This window comes from Rasamsonia byssochlamydoides, assembly GCF_041956645.1.
Source record: "Rasamsonia byssochlamydoides strain NRRL 3658 unplaced genomic scaffold VTN77scaffold_3, whole genome shotgun sequence".
Lineage (NCBI taxonomy): Eukaryota > Fungi > Ascomycota > Eurotiomycetes > Eurotiales > Trichocomaceae > Rasamsonia > Rasamsonia byssochlamydoides.
Window position 1 is genome coordinate 805,706 of NW_027192386.1, and position 18,920 is coordinate 824,625.

Genomic DNA, 18,920 nt, shown 5'->3' on the forward strand with positions numbered 1-18,920 from the left:
CTAAAAAGGAGGAGACTGGCTATCCAGGTTCCTATCCTACTCCGTAGTTACATGGATAGAATAGGAAAGGCCCTAGGTAGGCCTCAGCTGGCTGTACAGTACTTGTGCCCAGGCTATAGTTATAGAGTGGTTCCCACATCTCTCCCCTTGTTAATTGAAAAATAATTAAAAATCAACTACCTCTTGCCAATTCTTCTAAGAATCAAAAAATTTCTTTATAATATGGTATTGCGGCCAATGATATTATTTCTAGTCACTGGAACAAAAAGATCTGATCTGATCTGATATGCGATATATATAATAGAGATGCTCCCAAGAGGCAGACACTCCTCCTCATACACAACCAACAGAGCGCCTAGATTTATGAACGGCAATACAAACTCAAAAAGACCTTTAAATACACCAACAACCAACACAATCTGTTTCACGTCAAATGGTATGATGACATTGTTCAGGCTGAATAATCCAAGAATGCTGCTGCAATGCAATGCTGCCTGACTCGAATGCGATCAAATCAACTGACAAACGAACGCGAACGCCTCGGCCAACAGATGACAAAAAAAAGCGAGATCAATCAACCAAGAAAATATGAAACATGCGACAATGGCAGTAAGATGCAGGTGAGATATGCAAAACGAGGAGAGAATGACATCGGAATCATAAACAAAAACGAAGAAAAAAAAAAGTTTGTGTACAACCAGTATGGATGCTAGATGCCTCGCCTTTCGCCTGGACTCCTTGCCTCGATATATACATGGGTATCACGCTGTATATAACATCGCCTGTGTCAAGATCGGTATGGCACGACATGGCCGAGATCTATCATGGTTTCATGCGACGCTCAATAGCTGTGGTTCGGATGGGGCCATGATAGACGTTACGGGGCACTTGGAAAGATCGCTTCCTGGGGCTACACAGGAGTCAGGTCAGGATCTCGTAAGACAGGTAGCAGTGTGGTAGGGGACATACTTATTTGGTTCCCAGAGCTTGGTTTGTTCATTCCAGGTATGGCTAATGAACAATGTCAGCGGTAATTATCTCGGAAACAAAACAAGACGGCAGAGCTTACCCTTCAAACTTTTTGAGCGTCATGGATTTCCTGCCGTATTCGGCTTGCAACAGCTTGGTATATTCATATGGAATCTTGACCGGGACATCCTCGAAAATACTGTCCCGCAGAGGAAAGATGTCATCTTCCTGTAAACATTGTGAATAATCGTATCCTGTTGAGAGCCACGATCGGACGTGAACCTACATTATAGTGGTGTCCATCCTTGCACATGAGAGCACCCGCGTGGCCTCGGTACCTCGCAGCATCATCCGCACGCACCGTCGTGATGTCAATGAACAACCCGGAGGACGTATCGATCCATCGCGCGTCGATCACGTTGTTCGAGTCCAACACCGTTCGGACCTTGTAATTCGGATTGATCTCAAGGAGGTAAGTGCGTCCCTCGGGCACGTCAGGGAGCCTAAAATGGTGTTCTGTCATGTTGTAGTACTCGGCCAGGAAATGAATCGTCGCTTCGGAGACCTGAACGTCAAGATCGGTATCCCACGGCAAGATCTGAGCAGTATGTCAGCAACCCGAGTCGAGACGTTGCACAACCCATGGATGACAACCTTTTGGTTCCACCACCACCCCAACAGCGTCCCATGCATGATCCATGTTTCGGCACCGATATCGTTCATGGTCGCCAAGTACGTCTGCATCAAAGCAGTGAGGTGGGGCAAGGCTTCCTCTTCAGGAAGAACGCTCGACGCAAACCTGGCTCTCGGGTCAGTTACCATCGTTGACACGGTTGCAACAAATCATACCGTCCATCGTAGTGAGGGTGGAACCTAGATAATTAAACCTTGCTTTAGCAGCGATTCAGGAGTCGAACAGCACCGGGGAACGAAAGAGACAGAGAAAGCTTACACCGACTCATCTGGCTACTCGTCAGCACTTGATCAAGAAGGAAAGAAACGAGAAAGAGCAACAGGCGAGAACTCACGGAAGTACTTGTCCCCTGGATCACCCCCCTTGCCGCTGTAGTCCTTGGCCAGCTTCGTCCGGACACTCATAAAGTCGGCATCTGCATAAGCCAGCCTGGCTACCACGGCTAGAAAGCCGCAGAGCCAAAATATTAGCATCGGCAGGCGGTTCTCGTGGGACTGGCAACGATCAAGCGGCGTGGGTTATAGGTATACGGCGATCGGCGCATGCCAAGATCACAGACCAGCTGGCACTCAGCGTGAGGAACGACGGGGTTCAAATCGAGTTCGTGAAGAGAGTGGCAGGGAAGACAAGAGGGAGTATCCTGATTTGAATAGAAAAGAGAAAAAGCGAGCGTCTGAGGAGGTATTTGGATTATTGGGTATTATAAGTTAGTTGGTTAGGGAGTGGAGGATCAGGCGGATGGAAAGGGAACGGGCAAACGAAAAAAAGCGATAAGTCGATCTAGTTAGACACACGGCCCACCAGTCGCGTGCCTGGTTACGGTTTACAGCTAATGGACATATCGAATCCTGGAAATTGCCCACGATCTCTTGCGCCCTTTAGTCATAGTGGCATAGATTATGATGCCCGCTGACAGAGCCGAACGAGATCGTGGACAGCTTTAGAGCCTTGGCTGGGCTCTTTAGCGGACGGTTTGCAAGGGGTTTGCGGGTTGCCAAGCATCTCGGCACTGAACTGCCGCAGAGTGTATACGTACGTACTCCATACCTCTGTCCGAGATCAGCGGCGGTTTAGTATTGTAATAGAGGGGTTTATTTTTTATTAGTTTCCTCTTCTGAAGTTGATTTCCTCTCGAGAGAATCCATGGTGTCATTAAGAGGTGGGATGGTGCAAACCAGGCACAGTTGATGCTGGCAGTTTGCATTGAACTTCAAACCGGCGACCCGTGGACCAGTTTCCCCGCTGATCCTGATAGATAAGATCAGAAGACCCCCAACTGAACTGATCCCGTCACAAGAAAATTTGCGCACCAATGGTGTTTCAAACACGACCGGGATTTGTAAACATTTTGCCGTGCGTCTCCCAGTTCTCTGACAGAGCAAGTCGCATCTTGGCTATGTGCCGCTGGCACTGATTACGAGTGGCCGCGCGGCCTGGCACGCCAATGGCCACATATACCGGCCCTAATCAAAACAAGCCTTTGGTGGCGTTTTTAGGTACCAGGTGACTGTCCATGGTTCCCTAACGAAGATCAGTCAGCGGTCAGCATATTTTCAAGCAGGACCCTGTGAACCTGTGTGGAGGCTTTTGCTGTGATGGTCGAATTCAAAGTTATCTCGGATGTCTCCGAGTGCAGATCTTGCGTTGAGTTTGTCCGTTTGGGAATTTGATCTGATAGCAATACGGTGTAGACTGGCTCAGAGATCTCTCGTTCGTTGGCCTCGTTCCCGTGACGCGTCATGGCGGTTGCCGGCAGCCTCACCAGTCTTGGCAGTGTCCTAGTTAAAGCTGCTTTAGGGCTAGCCCTAGTTTGTATGACTTGCATTTTATGCCTGTTTATGCAGAGCTTACCTAACCTATGCAAAGGACATATCTACTTGATAATACTGGTGACTGAAAACAGCATCTTGCTATCGCTACATTCTAAGATCTGGACTTTTACTTCTTGTTACGTCGTCTACCCTCGTGTCGATGCTAACTGCTAAGAAGATGAGGAGGGCGGAATATACTGGTGTGCAAGGAGAAGATCGTCCAGTCTTTTCATTTACGAACAGACAAGGCTGCTAACCCGTAATCTTTTTCAGAACAACAAAGCTGTTAGACTTCCAGATCACTGATTTTCTTTCTTTCCCTTTTTTTTTTTCACCTTTTTTTTTTCTTTTTGGCTGAGAAAGGTGTCAATGCTGTGCGTATGTCGAGTGAGTCAATGCCAACCTTAACCGGTCCAGTTGTAGCGCCGGGCAGTCGTGAGCAGCATGGCCAATGGCCTTCTCCATTTGCGTTGAAACCAACAAGAAGTCCAGCAGTACGGAGATATCTATAACTGAGCAGTGTCGATCGTGATGAGTCAACATAAATTTGCCTTATGGGAGGCATTGTTCCTGATGATCATTCATGGACATATCTGGTACGAGATCCCTGGAATACCCTGAATTATTTTTGGAATCCTTCTAGAAAACCTGTCCTATTGTTATCCAGATGGTTGAGGCGAAGCGCATCCAAGACGGCGCTGTCGACACGCTCAATGCGTTCTTCCAAGCCAACCCGTCCGTCGACTTTGTCCGGTTGCAATGGGCGAACTACTCGGGAGTGGTGCACCTATCATAAAAAAGCCTATCTTTATGTTCTTTCTCTATCTTTCTTATTCTTTCTTTAGAGTAGTTGTTAGCCTTTCAATATGATCTTCTTCAGTCGCTGACATTTACCCTGTCAGCTTATATATCAGACATCTACTAGTCAGAGCTCGCCTTATTGCTTGATTCAATATTGTACCGCTTACCTCAAGTCAGGCAGGGTTAGCTTGCCGCTCGTGCATATGTATGTACAGCTGTACAGCATCGACGTATGATGAATACTACGGGTGCATTTGTCATGCCGGAACAGGGGTTGCAGCCGCAAGTTGTAAAAGTTGAGGCTCTTTTGCTCAGGCATCTGTATTAATGAGGCTGCTATGTGCATCAAGGCTGAGAGGTTCACTTCTTGAAAGGAATTCATTCTTTGGAAAGAGAGTGCTATCAGAAAGAAAGAAAAGAAAAGAAAAGAAAAGAAAAAGTTATCGTCATCAGCAGTCCTTCATACCGTCCAGTAAACAATGCCGCCCCAAGTCGTTGAAGGCCGCTATATCGACATCGACAAGCTGACGTCGCTGTTGGCAAGGCTTTTCCCAGGGCAGAAAGTACAAGTGCAGGTGAGTCTGCCTTTCAGTCCTGCTCTGCCATTCTTCCACAGCATAATGCAGAGCCCTAAAACCGGACCCAGAGGCGCAGTCAGAGTCTAACTAACCGTTGGCACGGTGACAGGCCAGGCTTGGGCGATACACTATCTACGCGCCCGTCCCTCTCACACAGGTTTGTGTCTCTCCAAACTGTCATTCGGGGGTTCTCTATTTTCTGGGGGCACAGAGGCTTTTGTGAGGCTTTGCATAAAAACGATGAGTAACGAGTGTTGTAATTCAGGAGGAACTCGATTCATGCGCACCGGAAGGAGGGGGAGGCTAGATGATTTCATTGGGGATTTTATTGGCGACGAGGGTTGCATCAGGCGACGTGGCGGATTCTTGCTTTTCAGCTCCCGGACTCTAGGGAGCCTCTTGTGATATGCCCGTCTTTGCATGCTGTCTGCCGAATATAATACTAATGACAACCCCCCATGTGGAAAGATAGCCATCATCCATCTGAGAATCTCATTATTGAGACTGAAGCCATTACGTTGAGCCGTCTTTCAATTTTTTTTCTATTCAAACAACTCTGGAACTGCTATCGCGGTTTCTCTTGAATCACATTACAAGTGATTTTAAAGTACAATCCACACCCAACGTCAATGGCAGCTGGATCAATATACAGTGAGGAGCCTCACCAAATCATTGAGGGGAAGTATGTAGATCCAGCCATGTTGATGAGCCTTCTGAGAGACGTCTATGGGATCTCTGAAGAGGGGAAAAATAATTTTCGCGTGGAGGTATGAGAAAGCAGGAGTTCATCCTCGTTTCTTTTCGCTGACGATTAGAAACAGCTCAGGTTGAATCGTTACAAGATTTACCGGGCGACGAATCTGAGACATGCCCCAGTGCTCACAGAGGTAAGAAGATTGTGACAGAAAATAAATATTTACGAACTGGAAACTGAAAATATCCTACCAGGCTCAGATCAGTGACTGTCGGAGGTGCGGGAAAGTCCGGTAGCCTCAAGGCACTTCATCCAAACTAGGGACCTACCTAGGTAGGCAGTGTGCCAGTGGGAAAGCATGGATAATAGAATCTATAAGGGGGAAAAAAATGAAATGAGCAGGTACAAATGGCAAATTCGTGTTTGATCCGACGTACTGTGCTGTATTGTTATACGCTCCTTCCCGATTAGGTAGTCCACGTCAATAACCTGGAGGTAACATTATATACGTTCATTTTGTCCACCAACAACTCCCTACCTAGTAGGTAAATTGATCCTTATCACACAACCCACCTTCGTTACACAGATGGAAATCATTGTGATTTGGCTATTCTCAGCCTTGGAGCGGGGTAATTGCGAGCCTGAGACAGCCTCGCAGCGAGGCAGACTCAGCCTCTCCGACCCTGGGTTTCCATCCCTGTCGATGGTCCATCACTACCCGTCCGGGTTACACAGAAAGATGCAGGCGTCACTTTTGGATCACCCGGTGTCATGGCGCACAACGTGTACAGTAGAACGAAGCCCGTCGAATTGACCATCAATTATTGGTCCCTAACCCGGAAACACCGTACCCGGGCACCTTCCAAGTTAATCGCTGACGGCAGCAAGTTTAGCCTCAGATCACAGATTGTTGATATACGATGGAAAGAATACCTAGGTACGCATGCAATTGCTTCTTCTCCAGTGGTCTCTCGTCAATGCCACAGGATTACAAGTTCGTACACCCTTAGAGCAGTCAAACATTCGTTATGGCTTCACATTTTGCTGCGGATGAAATGGCTCTCCTGAAGGAGAAGATTGATCAGAGGGTTCCTCATCTCTTCCAAACAATCAATGCCGGAGCCCAATTGGAGGTTATGCAACTCTCTCCGTTGAAGTCTCCAGATGGGGAAAAAGAATCAAATCAGCTGATCGAGGATCGATCTCAAATTAAGGCCTTAAAAAAGGTAAGCTCTGTCGACTCGACCACTTTTTTTTTTCTTAAGAGAACCGTTCCAATTGTCGATATTAATAACAAGTGTCGACTTCAATCTATAAGTATTGCCTCTTTGGAATGGATATTAATACTGCCTCTACCCATAGGAAGCAAACGACTGTTCCCAGCTCTTTATTATCCGCCAGAAGCGTTCTTGGACGAACTTGAATATCTCCCGTGACTTATTCGAAGATTTCATGAGCATATATGATGTTTTCCCGCCACTCTGGAAATGCATTTTTGCTTTTGGAAGGAAGCACAAGGAAAACGAATTCGAATTCCCCGGGTTCATCACTCGGCGTTCACACCCCGTCGAGACGGATGGAAGTGAAGTTTGCGGTTGGTCATGGATTATCTCTCCAATTCCCAATTGACATTGAACAACCTTCAAGATCTCAGATGTTGATTTAGCAGTAGAATCAGCGTACATTGTCCGTCGTGTGGAACTCAACGGGCGGAGACGTATCGAAGGGCAGTCCCCATGGTCAATTCGTCAAACAGCGATCTACCACCGAGTCAATTCCGGTGCAGACCTGTTTCAGACCTCAATTGATTCCTCAGAATATTCTGGTCAAATTCCTCGATCCACATTTCTTCTTATCTCTCCTTCGCCTACGTTCGAGGCGCAGCTGTCTCGTTCTCTGAAACGAAGCTTCGCGGACAAAACCGAAATATCGCCGTGGTATATCCATTGGCTCCTTATTACAGACAGCTCAAGAGGCTGGGGTGACTATATGGCTTGGTTGGAGGAACGACTGAGAGAGCAGGTCCGGCTCCTCGTTCGCTCATCTATCTAGTGACGGTGCGAAAAGACACATCTTACTGACACGGAATCATTGGAATAGTCAGATCCAATCCTTTTTGCTAGAGTCGGTGTCGATAAAGACAGTCTCTCCCACTTGGGCGATTTCCAGGTCAGTTTTGTCGATCGACAAAAGCTCAAACAACTCGAGGACTACACAGCCGATTTAAAAGTCATCCTTCAGACTATGGTTCATACCGTAACGGGAATCCATGAACAGTGTCTGAAGTGGTGCTCGAGAAATTGTAGGGGACGTAAAGGATGTTGCTGCGAATCTTTTATCGAGGAGTTCGACAGCTATGTCAAGGAAGCTCAGATGCACTTTTCACGCGCGCAAGTATTACACGAGAGAGTACAGTCTACTGCACGGCTGGTATATCCACACCTTCATCATGCCGCACCGTTTAGTCAACCCTAACGATTCTTCTACAGTTGTCCAACTTATTAGATTACGAAGAGGCCAATGCATTGAAAGGTCTGGCGCAAGCATCACGTGAAGAGGGCAAATTGATGTCGGTATTGACGGTGAGTGAGTGGCTATCGGAGAATGAAAGAGCAGATCTAACTTCAGATTCGCAGCTTCAAAGCACAAGAGATGCGGCGGCTGTCAAGATTTTGACCATCATCAGTCTCTTCTATCTCCCTACTACGAGTGTCATTGTAAGTAGTCGCTTTCGATTGACGATGTCCTGTATTGTCTGCAATGATGGTAAATAAGCCCTGGTTTTACTAACCCTGATTAGAATTTCTTTTCAACCATCTTTGTGCATACCAACAACCAGGGTGATATGCAAGTGTCCGCCCAAGTCTGGATTCTGGTGGCGGTTGCAATCCCCTTGACGGGTCTGACAATAGCCTTGTGGTGGGCCTGCGTGCGTTTTGGCCCGCTCCTGCGGGCGACCTCGCGTCAGCCCACGCTTGAAAAGAATGGCATGCAGTGGTCGCTGTCTTCTCGCAGGCAAAGCACCAAGACCGACTTGGAGAGTGGAGTGGCTTCCCCGCAATTTCCGTTCTGGCGGTCCCCCGCCAGCGTGGGAACGTGGTCCACGACGGCAACAACCCTCAAAGAGTAATAACCAGATTGTCTTTACTATTCTACGTAGATAGCTATCATCTTTTACTATTCTATCTAGATAGCGATCTTAGCTCTATCGATATGAGTACGATCTTCTCTCTCTACCTTTCCTTCCTCAATTGCGTTTTAGTTCCCACCAGACCAGTCAAAACATGACGCAATTGCGAGCAGGTTCAAGGGAAATGTCGGGTTCGCTACCCGTTGCAAGGGCATCCCGCTCTAGCTTGGCTGGATTTCAGTCCGTCCGCTAGATTATCTGCATCCTGCCTGTCTCACATGCAGAGTGCCTTGACATTGACCGGTCTGGTCTACAGAAACCAAGCGCTTACGAACCAGGGCGTATGAGCCTCGACTTCAGCCTCTCCAAGCTATACGGAGTTGGGAAAGCTTACCTTGCTCTGTCGGCAAGTTGCACGGGCGTCCTTCGATGTTGCCTTCCCCCGCAAGCTCAGCAACGCTGTCGATCTTGCTAGGCTGAATTGACTCGCAGTAGACCGAACTTGCGTTCGTCAAGCACATGGAGGCTGTGGACTGTGCCCGGGCAAGCCTGTTGAGGCTGACTTTGAGGTTCGCGGGGGTGCGATCTTGGGTGATGAAGTTGCGACTTCCTTGCAGAATCTTGGGCAGATAGATGGCTTGAGACAGTGCCTGGCAGCGTCAGTTCCAGTCAAAGACGTTGCAGATGAAGTTACAAAAGCATTCTCCCTCCCCATGAAGCATCAAACCGCTTGCACATCTTTGCACACCAGTCCAAGATGAATCCGTTCAAGTGGTTGGTAGAAGCTTTTGCTTCTATGTTCTATCCTCTTTATCAGAGAAAACGAAGCTCAGCACACGTGCCGACACTCCAGCCATCCGTGACCAGTCAAGCACAACCCGTTTCCGATTTCAGCTCAATCGCCAAACGTTTCGGAGAACCCGAGCCATGGTCAAATGTCGAGATTGTCGAGTCTTCCGCTGAGACCCCAGCCAGGCCTACACGGACGCAATCGCTTCCTCAAATAAAGGTTTGCACGACACAAGGCTTGGACCCCTCTCCGGGAGGTTCTCCGTCCTCTGTCTCCTCGAATGGCTTGTCGCCATCACTGTCACCATCCTCGAGACGGAATTCGGAGATCACTCTCGTCCTCGGTCATGATGGAACAATATTGCACGCAAAACGAAGTCGTTCCAACAGCAGGAGCTCGACTTTCCGCATAGCAGAAGAGTTGAAGGAGAAATTACGTTACTCACGGGTTGAGTCCGTCGGCTTCAGGTTCTTTGTCCCGAAACAGGACCTAGAAGCCTTGATTACGGAGCCAACCGTCACAAGCATCCTTCAATACCAGGGACTTGATACTCAAACTGCGGCATCAATCGCCAGTCAAACCAGTGCCTGTGCAAAATCGCTCTTCGCCACTCTCGTGTACCTGGAGAAAGGGGGAGAAATCCAGTCGTTACTCGAAGAAGGTATCACTGACGTCGATCTCCCATTTATGCGACCGACCCACGACAGATCGTTCCCACTGCAGACGAAAGATGGGTCACCGATCAAAACTTTGGAGCGATGGATACCAGGTGAGCGGGAAGAATTCTACCGCACCCAGTGGTGGATGACAGCGCCCGTCTTTGAAGATCTAGAACATTATAACCTCGACGATAACGATGTGTTGCCCTTTGTTCCCCTGACATCCGAGGAAGAAGAAAAGTATCGACGCAATCGAGGTGGATACAGTCAAGTATATCCTGCACGCATTCATCCCGCACACCACAATTTGCGGATGCCTGTTGATAGAGAGGTACGTCAAGAAGTTCCGTTTTGTACAGGAAAAAGAAAAGTCCAAGGTCGATGACTAAAAATGATGCTGCAGGGCGGCCCTCTCGTGGCTATCAAAAAGCTGTCCTCCTCAGACGAGAAGCAATTCAACCAGGAAGCGAGCATCTTGAGAAACGTGGGACGTAAAGAGGACCTCCATCTCATTAAGCTTCTGACTACATTTCGACAAGGAGAGCACTATCACCTGGTCTTCCCTTTTGCAGATTCAAACCTCCGGGCATATTGGGACGACCGAAAACTACCCGCCTTCGACCGGGAGACCGTCTTATGGTCGTTCAGACAGATTGCTGGTATTGCGAGTGGGTTATCGAGGATTCACAACTTCCAAGTGACCATTCCGCTATCTGTTTCGGGAAAAGTCCGCGTGCAGCAGGATGCCAAGTTGCAGGTGCAAGAAAAAGAAGAGCTATATGGACGTCACGGAGACATCAAGCCAGAGAACATCCTGTGGTTCCGGCAAATGACGGGGGTGGACGATGCAAACGGCATTTTACAAATTGCAGACTTTGGATTGGGACGATTCCACGGTCGAGATTCGAGGTCGGGGATTGACCCGAAGGGGATTGCAGGCTGGTCCCCGACCTATGAACCACCCGAATGCAAGATCAACAGACCGGTTTCTCGCGCGTACGATATCTGGAGTCTCGGCTGCCTGTACCTGGAATTTGTCACATGGCTTCTGAAAGGCTCCCAGGCTATTTATCAGTTTTCCGCGGCTCGGGCAAAGGACAACCCAACCGGCTTCAACGATGACAACTTCTTTGAGATCCTTGGCTCCGATGCAAAGGTGGGAGAAGGCGTCGTGACGTGGGTGAACGAGCTGCATTGTCATCCGCGGTGCTCTCAGGTGATCCACGACTCGCTGGACCTCATCATGGAACACATGATCGTCATCGATTCGGAAGACCGCATCGCATCAACCCTGCTGTCCCGGAAGTTGAAGTCGCTGTTAGAGAGAGCGACGATGGACGGGGAGTACTTATTGAAACCAGTGCCACGATCTCTGAATGGTCCACTCTCTGATGTCCTCCCTCACTCGACCAGTCGCGTCAGATTTGCGGACGAAACGGCCATGCAAGAGGACTAATCTCTCGCCAGGTCCGACAGACCGATGATCAAGTTGCCTTTTTTGTCGTTAACTTGTATGATTTATGATAGCCAGATACCCTCCTACTCCTCTCACTTATATCATTCACCCGCTGTGTTGTACTGTTAGGTTGGGATGTGATGTATTTCCAGCATTCAGGCATTCAGGCTCATTCTGCATGACGTGTGTGACTTGTGTGGCTTGATAGAATTTGTGAGATCTACCTCTACCCGATAATGATCGAAGCAATTGCAATCCGGTTTGTGCTACTGTGTATCACCTATCGAGGCCTGTCGTTCACATTAAGCTTATTGTCAACCGAACTGAGTGGATTGGCAAGCGAACATGGCACACACAAAAAATAAAGTTTGCTTCCGTCGGATCCTTCGAAAGTATAAAAGAAACTCAAATGACCTGTCACCGACCGTGCTGTGTCTCCTACAGTCTAACTGCGCAAAAGGTTTGTAGTTTGTCGTTCGTGCCGGTGGAGTGAGCGAGCAGGAAGTAAGCTAAGGCCGTGACACTGACCGTCTATGGAATTAATTTAGCCTGAGCTAAAAACTCGGATTTCCACAGGAACAAACCTTAAGGCTGAAGCCAGTCAAGCACCCCGCCAAGATGTGTGGTTCCGAGTTCGACTCGTGGATCAGAAGAAGCTAATAATAGTAAAGACGAAAAAAGATAGGACGTCACCTAACGGACCCTAGAAAAAAGGGGCTGGCAATTGCACAATCTTAGTGGGGAATGGGATTCATTTTGAGGGGAGGCAGGGACCAATCACACGTGATCTCGGCCAGTGTCCGCCTTTCGCGGGGGCCGCGCGCTGGAGCCTGCGCGCCTTCCAAGAAGGTTGATTTGGAGTGTTTCTTTTCTTGCTGATCTACTTAGCAGCTATAGCAGTGTCATGGCCCATTCTTTCATCATCATTCGCGACCTCGATTGTTATAATCATATCGATTTGGCCGCGGTGGTTGAGTTGCATTCTTCGTGACGCCATGGCGGTTCTGCTCTGAGGTCTCCTTGAAGGACCGCGTCGGATTGGATGTTTTTTCGATGATGAATTAGGTATCCATCTGGTCCTCTGACCTCTGATTCTGGACGACAGACAGAATTGCTCTGTTTTACTATTACTAAATGACTACCTGACGACAACCACCATTTCCCCATATGACACTGTCGCAATCAGTCGTCTGACACGTGCAAGTCCACTCGAACAGTGGTTGAATTCAGGTGACTACGCAGCAGGGGATGTCGACTCAACCGGGTTCGGCTGGTGGCCATGGCCCAGGAGAGCAGGCTCCTCCCCAGCAGCAGCAGCAGCAGCAGCCGCAGCCGCAGCAGCTGAATCGCTCCTGTGAATCCTGCCGCGCGCTCAAGGTGCGCTGCTTGCCGGATCCCAATGTTCCCAATCGTTGCCAGAGATGTACCAAGGCGAAGAGAGCGTGCATCTTCGTCGCCCCGCAGAGGCGGCGGCCGCGGAAGCGGACAGATTCACGAGTAGCGCAGTTGGAGAGGGAGATGGCCGCCATGCGCATGATGCTGAAAGACAGAATTGCTCTGGAAGCAATCATCAATGAAGAGTCCTCCGATACGGGCAAGGAGGAGACAGACGAGGTTGATTTTGCAACCGACCCGACCGAAAAACCACACAGGACTTTTCCGAACGTCCCCTTTAACAGCAGCAGCGACAGCAACAGGTCGAATTCAGTCCACCAATACAATCGATCGCCAGGATCCAGATCCGGCTATGCGCCGTCGGGCAATGACAGCTCGGTTCTGAGTACACCTCCTCTCACGCATAACGCCAGTTCTCCCGATTGGCAAGATGGAGGCGACGTCATCGACCGTGGAATCATCTCCATGGAGATAGCAAGTGACCTCCTGTCCGTCTATGTCAACGACCTCGTCGACTTCTTCCCCTTTGTCGTTCTACCCGCCAACACGACCGCGTCGCAGCTGCGGCAGTCGAAACCCGTGCTCTTCCTATCCATTCTAGCGGCTGCCGCCATCGCAGTCGATTCGAGTCTCGCCACCATTCTGAACCGGGAGATGGTCAGTCTCTACGCGCAACGGTTCTTCCTCAGGTGTGAGAAATCGTTAGAGCTCGTCCAAGCACTTCTCCTTATGAATGTATTCTACCTCCCGCCCGATTCACCCACACAGATTCAACTATACCAATATAGCCATATCGCTGCCACAATGGCTTTGGAGATTGGCATTGCGTCCAAGCGCCGCGTGTCTCGGAAGCCGCAAGGCGATAGGAAAGCACGAAAACAGCCTGAGAGATTCGATGAACAAATGGCCGAGCAGGCACGGGCCATTCTGGGGTGCTATCACCTAACTTCCAAGTCAGCACTTCCCCTAAAATAGACCTTGTTCCTCTCTGCTGACTGCGGATAGTGTTGCGATGAGGACCCGTCGGCAGAATATGCTCATGTACAATGACTGGCTGAAAGAATGCTTGAGACTCCTTAGTCGTTCTCCCCACGAGGTGGACAGGCGGTTTGCCACGTGGTTCGACCTGCAAAAGATCACCGATGAGACGTTGGCGTCATTCGGGCTTGATGACACGAGTTCCACGGCGCCTCTGACCGAAGCTCGAGTCCATACGGTGCTCCGATGGTTCGACAAGCGGATGGAGGAGTGGAAAGAAGACACCAGCCCGGAGATGCTCACTGGTGAGAGACTCCGAGTTCTAGACCTTTTGACATGGTGACAACTGGGCTCACACGGATGATATCAATCAAGTCCCCATGGTCCTCGAATATCACTATACCATCCTTGTTATTTATGAGCTGGCGATTGGCGAAGGTTATCGTGACCCCGACGCGATCAAACGCCGATACTATACGCTGCCTGCTCCGGACGAGGACAGCACGAACAAACAGCCGCCGGAGCCGCTGAGCGCGGTCCGGGTGGACATCACTCTGAAATGGCTGAACGCAGCGCACGGACTGCTGGACGCGTTTCTGAGCTGCGACATCCCCACGATCCGGAAAATGCCCAATCTGATCTACTCCCGGGTGGTCCTGGGCATCATGGTGCTGCTGAAGATCTTCTTCTCGGTCAAATCCGGCGCGCTGGGCGAGGTGATTGTGCCGCAGACGGTGAATGTCGACATGTATCTCGAGGCGATGACGCAGCGGCTGACGGAGGCGAGCGGGGGGTCGAAATTCGCCATTCCCGCTCGATGGCTGCGCGTCGTGGGCGGGAAAGCGCGGGACTGGTATGACCGGTTCCAGGCGCATCAAGCTCGGAAAGAGGCACAGCTGCAAGCGCAGCTTAACGCCAGTAAATCAATCAACACTTCTGTCAGCCTGCCACCGTCTATGCCTACAACGACGACAACATGGCGTGGAGTGGCAGCAGTACCGACGGATCTATCTGGCGGGGCGTCTGCGCCGGCTGTACCCCGGACGGACGACTACAGTCTCCCGCCAGGAGGACAGACATCTCCGTACGACATCAGCAGTAGCGCCGGCGGCTTCCATACTCCGGGAACCATGACTGCTCCTGCTGCTGCGCCATGGTTACCACCGGCCTCCGACGAGGGTATTTACTCTCTCGGTCCACAAACAGGCTATCTACCAGGGCCAACAACAACGTCAGCAACGTGGTCGCAACCACCACCACTATCCTTCCCGAACCCTAACCCGAACCCTCCATATCCCGTGGACTTGGGCCAGAGTAATAGTAATACTAATGATCTGTATTCGTCGATTGAGTTGCCCATGGAAATGGAACTGGAGTGGGATTGGGTGCCCGAGGGGGGGATGTTCCAGCTGCCCAGTTTTTAGCCGTGATACAGTGTACATGTACAGTACAGTACATATATATCATGTCTACATCTACGTCTATGATATATATATATAGATACGTGGATGGATGGATCTACAATACATATGTGACGAAAAAAAAAAGTAATGCAATGAAATGCAGTGAGTCCCACTTCCCTGCATGGGTACGACTGACCTAGGTGCTGTACGGTGCATACAATTTTATCCCGAGCTAGTTTATACTATGTACATGGATCTGACCGTAATTTGTAATTTATAACAGTTATGTCAATGCAGGCTGGACCAGTGCCTTCATATTATGGAGAATGCATCCAGCGCATCCATAAACCCCGCTATAGCACTCGCTCCCAAGATTCCTCTCGTGGCGGTCCGCATCAGATTCCTGTGACGGTCCGTCTCGCGATGAGAAGAGCTGGTTGTACCTTTTCGAGACCGCGATCCACGGCGTGGAGGCGACAAGGGCTGAGGCTGAGAATTATCCGACGTTGATCGCGAGAATCCACGGGGATGCGGTGGATGATATCGCGGTGCCTGCATTTGATAATCTGGAGCAGGTGGTGTGAGACCATTTGGCATGTGATACGCGTAGTTGGGAACCGCAGGGCCAGGAGTAGGGACTTGTCCTGATGGTGAAAATCCTGTCGATTTTGGGGGCGAACGAGGCGACGTGGCTACTCGGTCTGTCGACCGGCCATTATTATATTGCTGTGGCATGGGAGCAGGTCCAGTCTGAAGAGCCTGAGGTTGGGATGCAGCGTGCGCGACCTGAGGAATCGGACGTAAATCGTCATAGCTCCTACGTGACGGGCTGCTTCTATCCCTTCCAGACCCTTTCGTATAAGCATATGGTCGAGACTCAACTCTCAATTGATCCGCCACGTCGGTACTCTCCTGGCTTCGTGTTTTGGAGGGGATCTGGCTTTGCTCCGGAAGATGGTTGGACTCATCCGTAAATGACGTCCGATCTGGATCCTTCAAACGTCCATTCCGAGATGTCTTGTGGTCAGAGTCTTCCGAATCGCTTTCCACAAGCGCCTGGACGTCAGAATAGCGCTTTCGCAAATGTGCTGCGTGCTGTCGGGCTTCCTGTGAATGCGGTTTTCTCCAATCCGTCGTAGTGCCTTCAAGATAGTACCCCTGTATGGTGTGGCCTTCAAATTCATCGCCGGAATGGTCGACTTCACTTCCAGAGGACACATATGCTCGCACGTTTGCTTCTAGTCTAGCAGATGCATCAGGTGGACCCAATCGACGATGACCTGAGATATGAACCCATCGAGCCAGCAATGATTCCAGAACAGTCTCTATCAGCCGAAGCATATCCTTCGGGGAATCTTCCATAGCACTCAGCGAGGCATCGTCACCCACAGATATCACTGGCAATTTTACTAGTGCTGTGTCGCTCAAGGAAGCTGGAGGTTGGACTGGTGGTGCGCTCGTCGCAAATTGCAAGTTGGGATTCGTGAGAGTCGCTTCTTTCTCCGCATCCAGAGCCTCTTTTCGAGCAAGACCCCATAAGCGGTCTAACCGTTTGATCGACCAGTATCTCACAATTATCATATTCTGCGTATCTGCTCTCTCATATGCGATCAGTTCATCTGCGGGAGGACCAAGTGCACTAGAAACTCAGTCAGCTCGGCTCTCAATCTTCTTGGTCGGAATGAGTATACTTTTTCATTTCCATCAGTCGACCAAGTTGTAAGACCTGCAACATCACTGCCAGGCTCAGCTTCAGTGATTCGAGATGCGCCAGGAGGTATATCACGCGCTGTTTCTTGAAACATGACTTGAAGCTCTGTTGCACGGAAGGCGCCTTCTGATCCTCGTACGCATCTCCGCTTTGGACTTTGTCCAGCATGTCTTCGATCTCATCGAACACCGCCTGGGCTTGATCGCTGATATGGCGTGCTGTATCGAGAGCTTCTCGCGTATGAACTGAATCTCCTGCTTGTATGGTCTGTCCAACCTGCTTCAGCGTCGACGCAAAGAGAGAGATGCCCTTGGAGATGCTGTGGATATCGACCCCTGAATTCGCAACTTGACATGCTACCGCATTCAACAACAACGATAGACGAAGCCCCGCGCCAGTGACCCCGGTGATGGTGGCCACGACACCTGAAGAAATCGGTTAGCCTATGCATTTCCTCTTATACAGCGGGAGAAGCGTGCCTATGTCATCCATTATCACAACTGATGCTGGCATCTTAACTTGTATCTGGTGAGATGGGAAATGAGACTGCAGTAGACGAGTCTGTAGTCTTGCCATACTGGGCTGCTGGGAAATATACTCAGTTCTGCAGTTCAGCTCACAAGGCGAATTCCATCGAGTAAGGACACCGTTGCCTGGAGGTTCGTACTTCTTGGTCATGTGGATGATACCCAGGACGGTGGTACGTACGCCTCGTATTCGCCCGACGGGGCAACATACTTTTTCGCAAACAGACACTAATCGTCTTGGAACTACTCCACGGTCCGCACGGGTAATGATTAGTGGTGTCCAAGTAGGTTGTTGCAAACCTAGGAGGGTTGAGGCTGAAATGATCCTCAGTCCATCGACGTCAGTAGAAACAAGGCCAGGTATTCAGAAGAGCGCACAGCCTCATTCTGCTAGTGTAGGTATAGTTTAACCGCATTTGATGGGTAATTGCAAGTGTAATTCACCAGTAAAGCGATTTGAAGCGATAATTGATTCTGGGCAAGATTAATGTGAAAGAGGATTGCCACCAGAAGTGGTTGACAACTGTTCTCATCTGCGATCATGATAATTATCAAGACTTGAAATAAGTAATAAAAACTATAAATACGTGCCAATGACACACCTGGAAGATCTGGTGCCCAAATTCTGACTGGCTATGAATAGCGTCCAAGTTACATCCGTCACTACATGTGCTGTCATACAACTCGAAAGCTGACATTGTTAAACAGGTGCTAGGACGAGAACACCTGCTATCAGGCAACTCCCCTTCGAGCAGTTAAATTTTACTGCCGTTATTCTTGGTTCGATTGGTTAGAATAAAGATGGAAGATGGGAATTCGGAGGGAGGTTTTCAAAGCAAGATACTTCCAAATTCGCATAATCCTTGTTCTCGTTCCAGGAAACGTTACTTATGCTAACAAGTGAAACATGGCTCGAAGAGGAAACTAAAGGCTCTTGCTACAATTCCTTGGTATATACGTCCATAGTCTATAGATCAGGATCCTTAGAGATGAAGTTCTAATACTATCAGTTCCGCAGGTGGAGATAGTATGAATAAGATGGCGGGAATTTTCAAGTTCTGTTCTTGGTGATGAAAAAGGAATCGGGAATTGAAAATCCATGACTATGCCTAATCTTCATGGCTTGTCTGGACCATATCCAATGACCGGAGTCCTCCGATCCGGTTAGGTCTTACTCAGATCTGGGATATTCCGCTGTAATCTCGGGTATACAAATCGTAGATCCCTCTGATCCCAGGGATCAACTGCTTCTCGCATTAAACAGCTTCCACTTGTTTAGCTCTCCGAAACAGACAGACCTCTCTTTTTCTCCAGGTGACTTTGA

General features: G+C 49.4%; 9 protein-coding genes across 9 annotated transcripts; 5 read left to right on the forward strand and 4 right to left on the reverse strand.

Annotated features, from left to right (window-relative positions):
* Window positions 1-822: 822 nt before the first annotated feature.
* On the reverse strand, window positions 823-2,136 carry VTN77DRAFT_4351 (uncharacterized protein; the record flags this gene model as incomplete). Its single annotated transcript, XM_069420401.1, has 8 exons — window positions 823-910; window positions 970-1,011; window positions 1,070-1,197; window positions 1,256-1,567; window positions 1,624-1,768; window positions 1,819-1,842; window positions 1,922-1,931; window positions 1,998-2,136. The coding sequence occupies 8 exons, from the start codon at window positions 2,134-2,136 to the stop codon at window positions 823-825; spliced, it is 888 nt and encodes a 295-aa protein (XP_069282022.1).
* Window positions 2,137-3,130: 994 nt separating this feature from the next.
* VTN77DRAFT_4352 (uncharacterized protein) lies at window positions 3,131-3,404 on the reverse strand (the record flags this gene model as incomplete). Its single annotated transcript, XM_069420402.1, has 2 exons — window positions 3,131-3,184; window positions 3,237-3,404. The coding sequence occupies 2 exons, from the start codon at window positions 3,402-3,404 to the stop codon at window positions 3,131-3,133; spliced, it is 222 nt and encodes a 73-aa protein (XP_069282023.1).
* A 624-nt stretch (window positions 3,405-4,028) lies between these two features.
* VTN77DRAFT_4353 (uncharacterized protein) lies at window positions 4,029-4,270 on the forward strand (the record flags this gene model as incomplete). The annotated part of the gene is made up of 2 exons (XM_069420403.1): window positions 4,029-4,070; window positions 4,142-4,270. The coding sequence occupies 2 exons, from the start codon at window positions 4,029-4,031 to the stop codon at window positions 4,268-4,270; spliced, it is 171 nt and encodes a 56-aa protein (XP_069282024.1).
* A 1,212-nt stretch (window positions 4,271-5,482) lies between these two features.
* Window positions 5,483-5,843, forward strand: VTN77DRAFT_4354 (uncharacterized protein; the record flags this gene model as incomplete). Its single annotated transcript, XM_069420404.1, has 3 exons — window positions 5,483-5,620; window positions 5,675-5,740; window positions 5,802-5,843. 3 exons carry the CDS (start codon window positions 5,483-5,485, stop codon window positions 5,841-5,843), a joined length of 246 nt encoding a protein of 81 aa, XP_069282025.1.
* Window positions 5,844-6,575: 732 nt separating this feature from the next.
* VTN77DRAFT_4355 (uncharacterized protein) lies at window positions 6,576-8,677 on the forward strand (the record flags this gene model as incomplete). The annotated part of the gene is made up of 7 exons (XM_069420405.1): window positions 6,576-6,773; window positions 6,910-7,141; window positions 7,220-7,569; window positions 7,648-7,977; window positions 8,037-8,129; window positions 8,184-8,264; window positions 8,348-8,677. The coding sequence occupies 7 exons, from the start codon at window positions 6,576-6,578 to the stop codon at window positions 8,675-8,677; spliced, it is 1,614 nt and encodes a 537-aa protein (XP_069282026.1).
* A 757-nt stretch (window positions 8,678-9,434) lies between these two features.
* Window positions 9,435-11,582, forward strand: VTN77DRAFT_4356 (uncharacterized protein; the record flags this gene model as incomplete). Its single annotated transcript, XM_069420406.1, has 2 exons — window positions 9,435-10,457; window positions 10,530-11,582. The coding sequence occupies 2 exons, from the start codon at window positions 9,435-9,437 to the stop codon at window positions 11,580-11,582; spliced, it is 2,076 nt and encodes a 691-aa protein (XP_069282027.1).
* Window positions 11,583-12,020: 438 nt separating this feature from the next.
* On the reverse strand, window positions 12,021-12,579 carry VTN77DRAFT_4357 (uncharacterized protein; the record flags this gene model as incomplete). Its single annotated transcript, XM_069420407.1, has 3 exons — window positions 12,021-12,113; window positions 12,167-12,173; window positions 12,467-12,579. 3 exons carry the CDS (start codon window positions 12,577-12,579, stop codon window positions 12,021-12,023), a joined length of 213 nt encoding a protein of 70 aa, XP_069282028.1.
* Window positions 12,580-12,830: 251 nt separating this feature from the next.
* VTN77DRAFT_4358 (uncharacterized protein) lies at window positions 12,831-15,379 on the forward strand (the record flags this gene model as incomplete). Its single annotated transcript, XM_069420408.1, has 3 exons — window positions 12,831-13,930; window positions 13,983-14,260; window positions 14,331-15,379. 3 exons carry the CDS (start codon window positions 12,831-12,833, stop codon window positions 15,377-15,379), a joined length of 2,427 nt encoding a protein of 808 aa, XP_069282029.1.
* Window positions 15,380-15,670: 291 nt separating this feature from the next.
* VTN77DRAFT_4359 (uncharacterized protein) lies at window positions 15,671-17,747 on the reverse strand (the record flags this gene model as incomplete). Its single annotated transcript, XM_069420409.1, has 3 exons — window positions 15,671-16,997; window positions 17,050-17,494; window positions 17,549-17,747. The coding sequence occupies 3 exons, from the start codon at window positions 17,745-17,747 to the stop codon at window positions 15,671-15,673; spliced, it is 1,971 nt and encodes a 656-aa protein (XP_069282030.1).
* Between the last annotated feature and the right edge of the window lie 1,173 nt (window positions 17,748-18,920).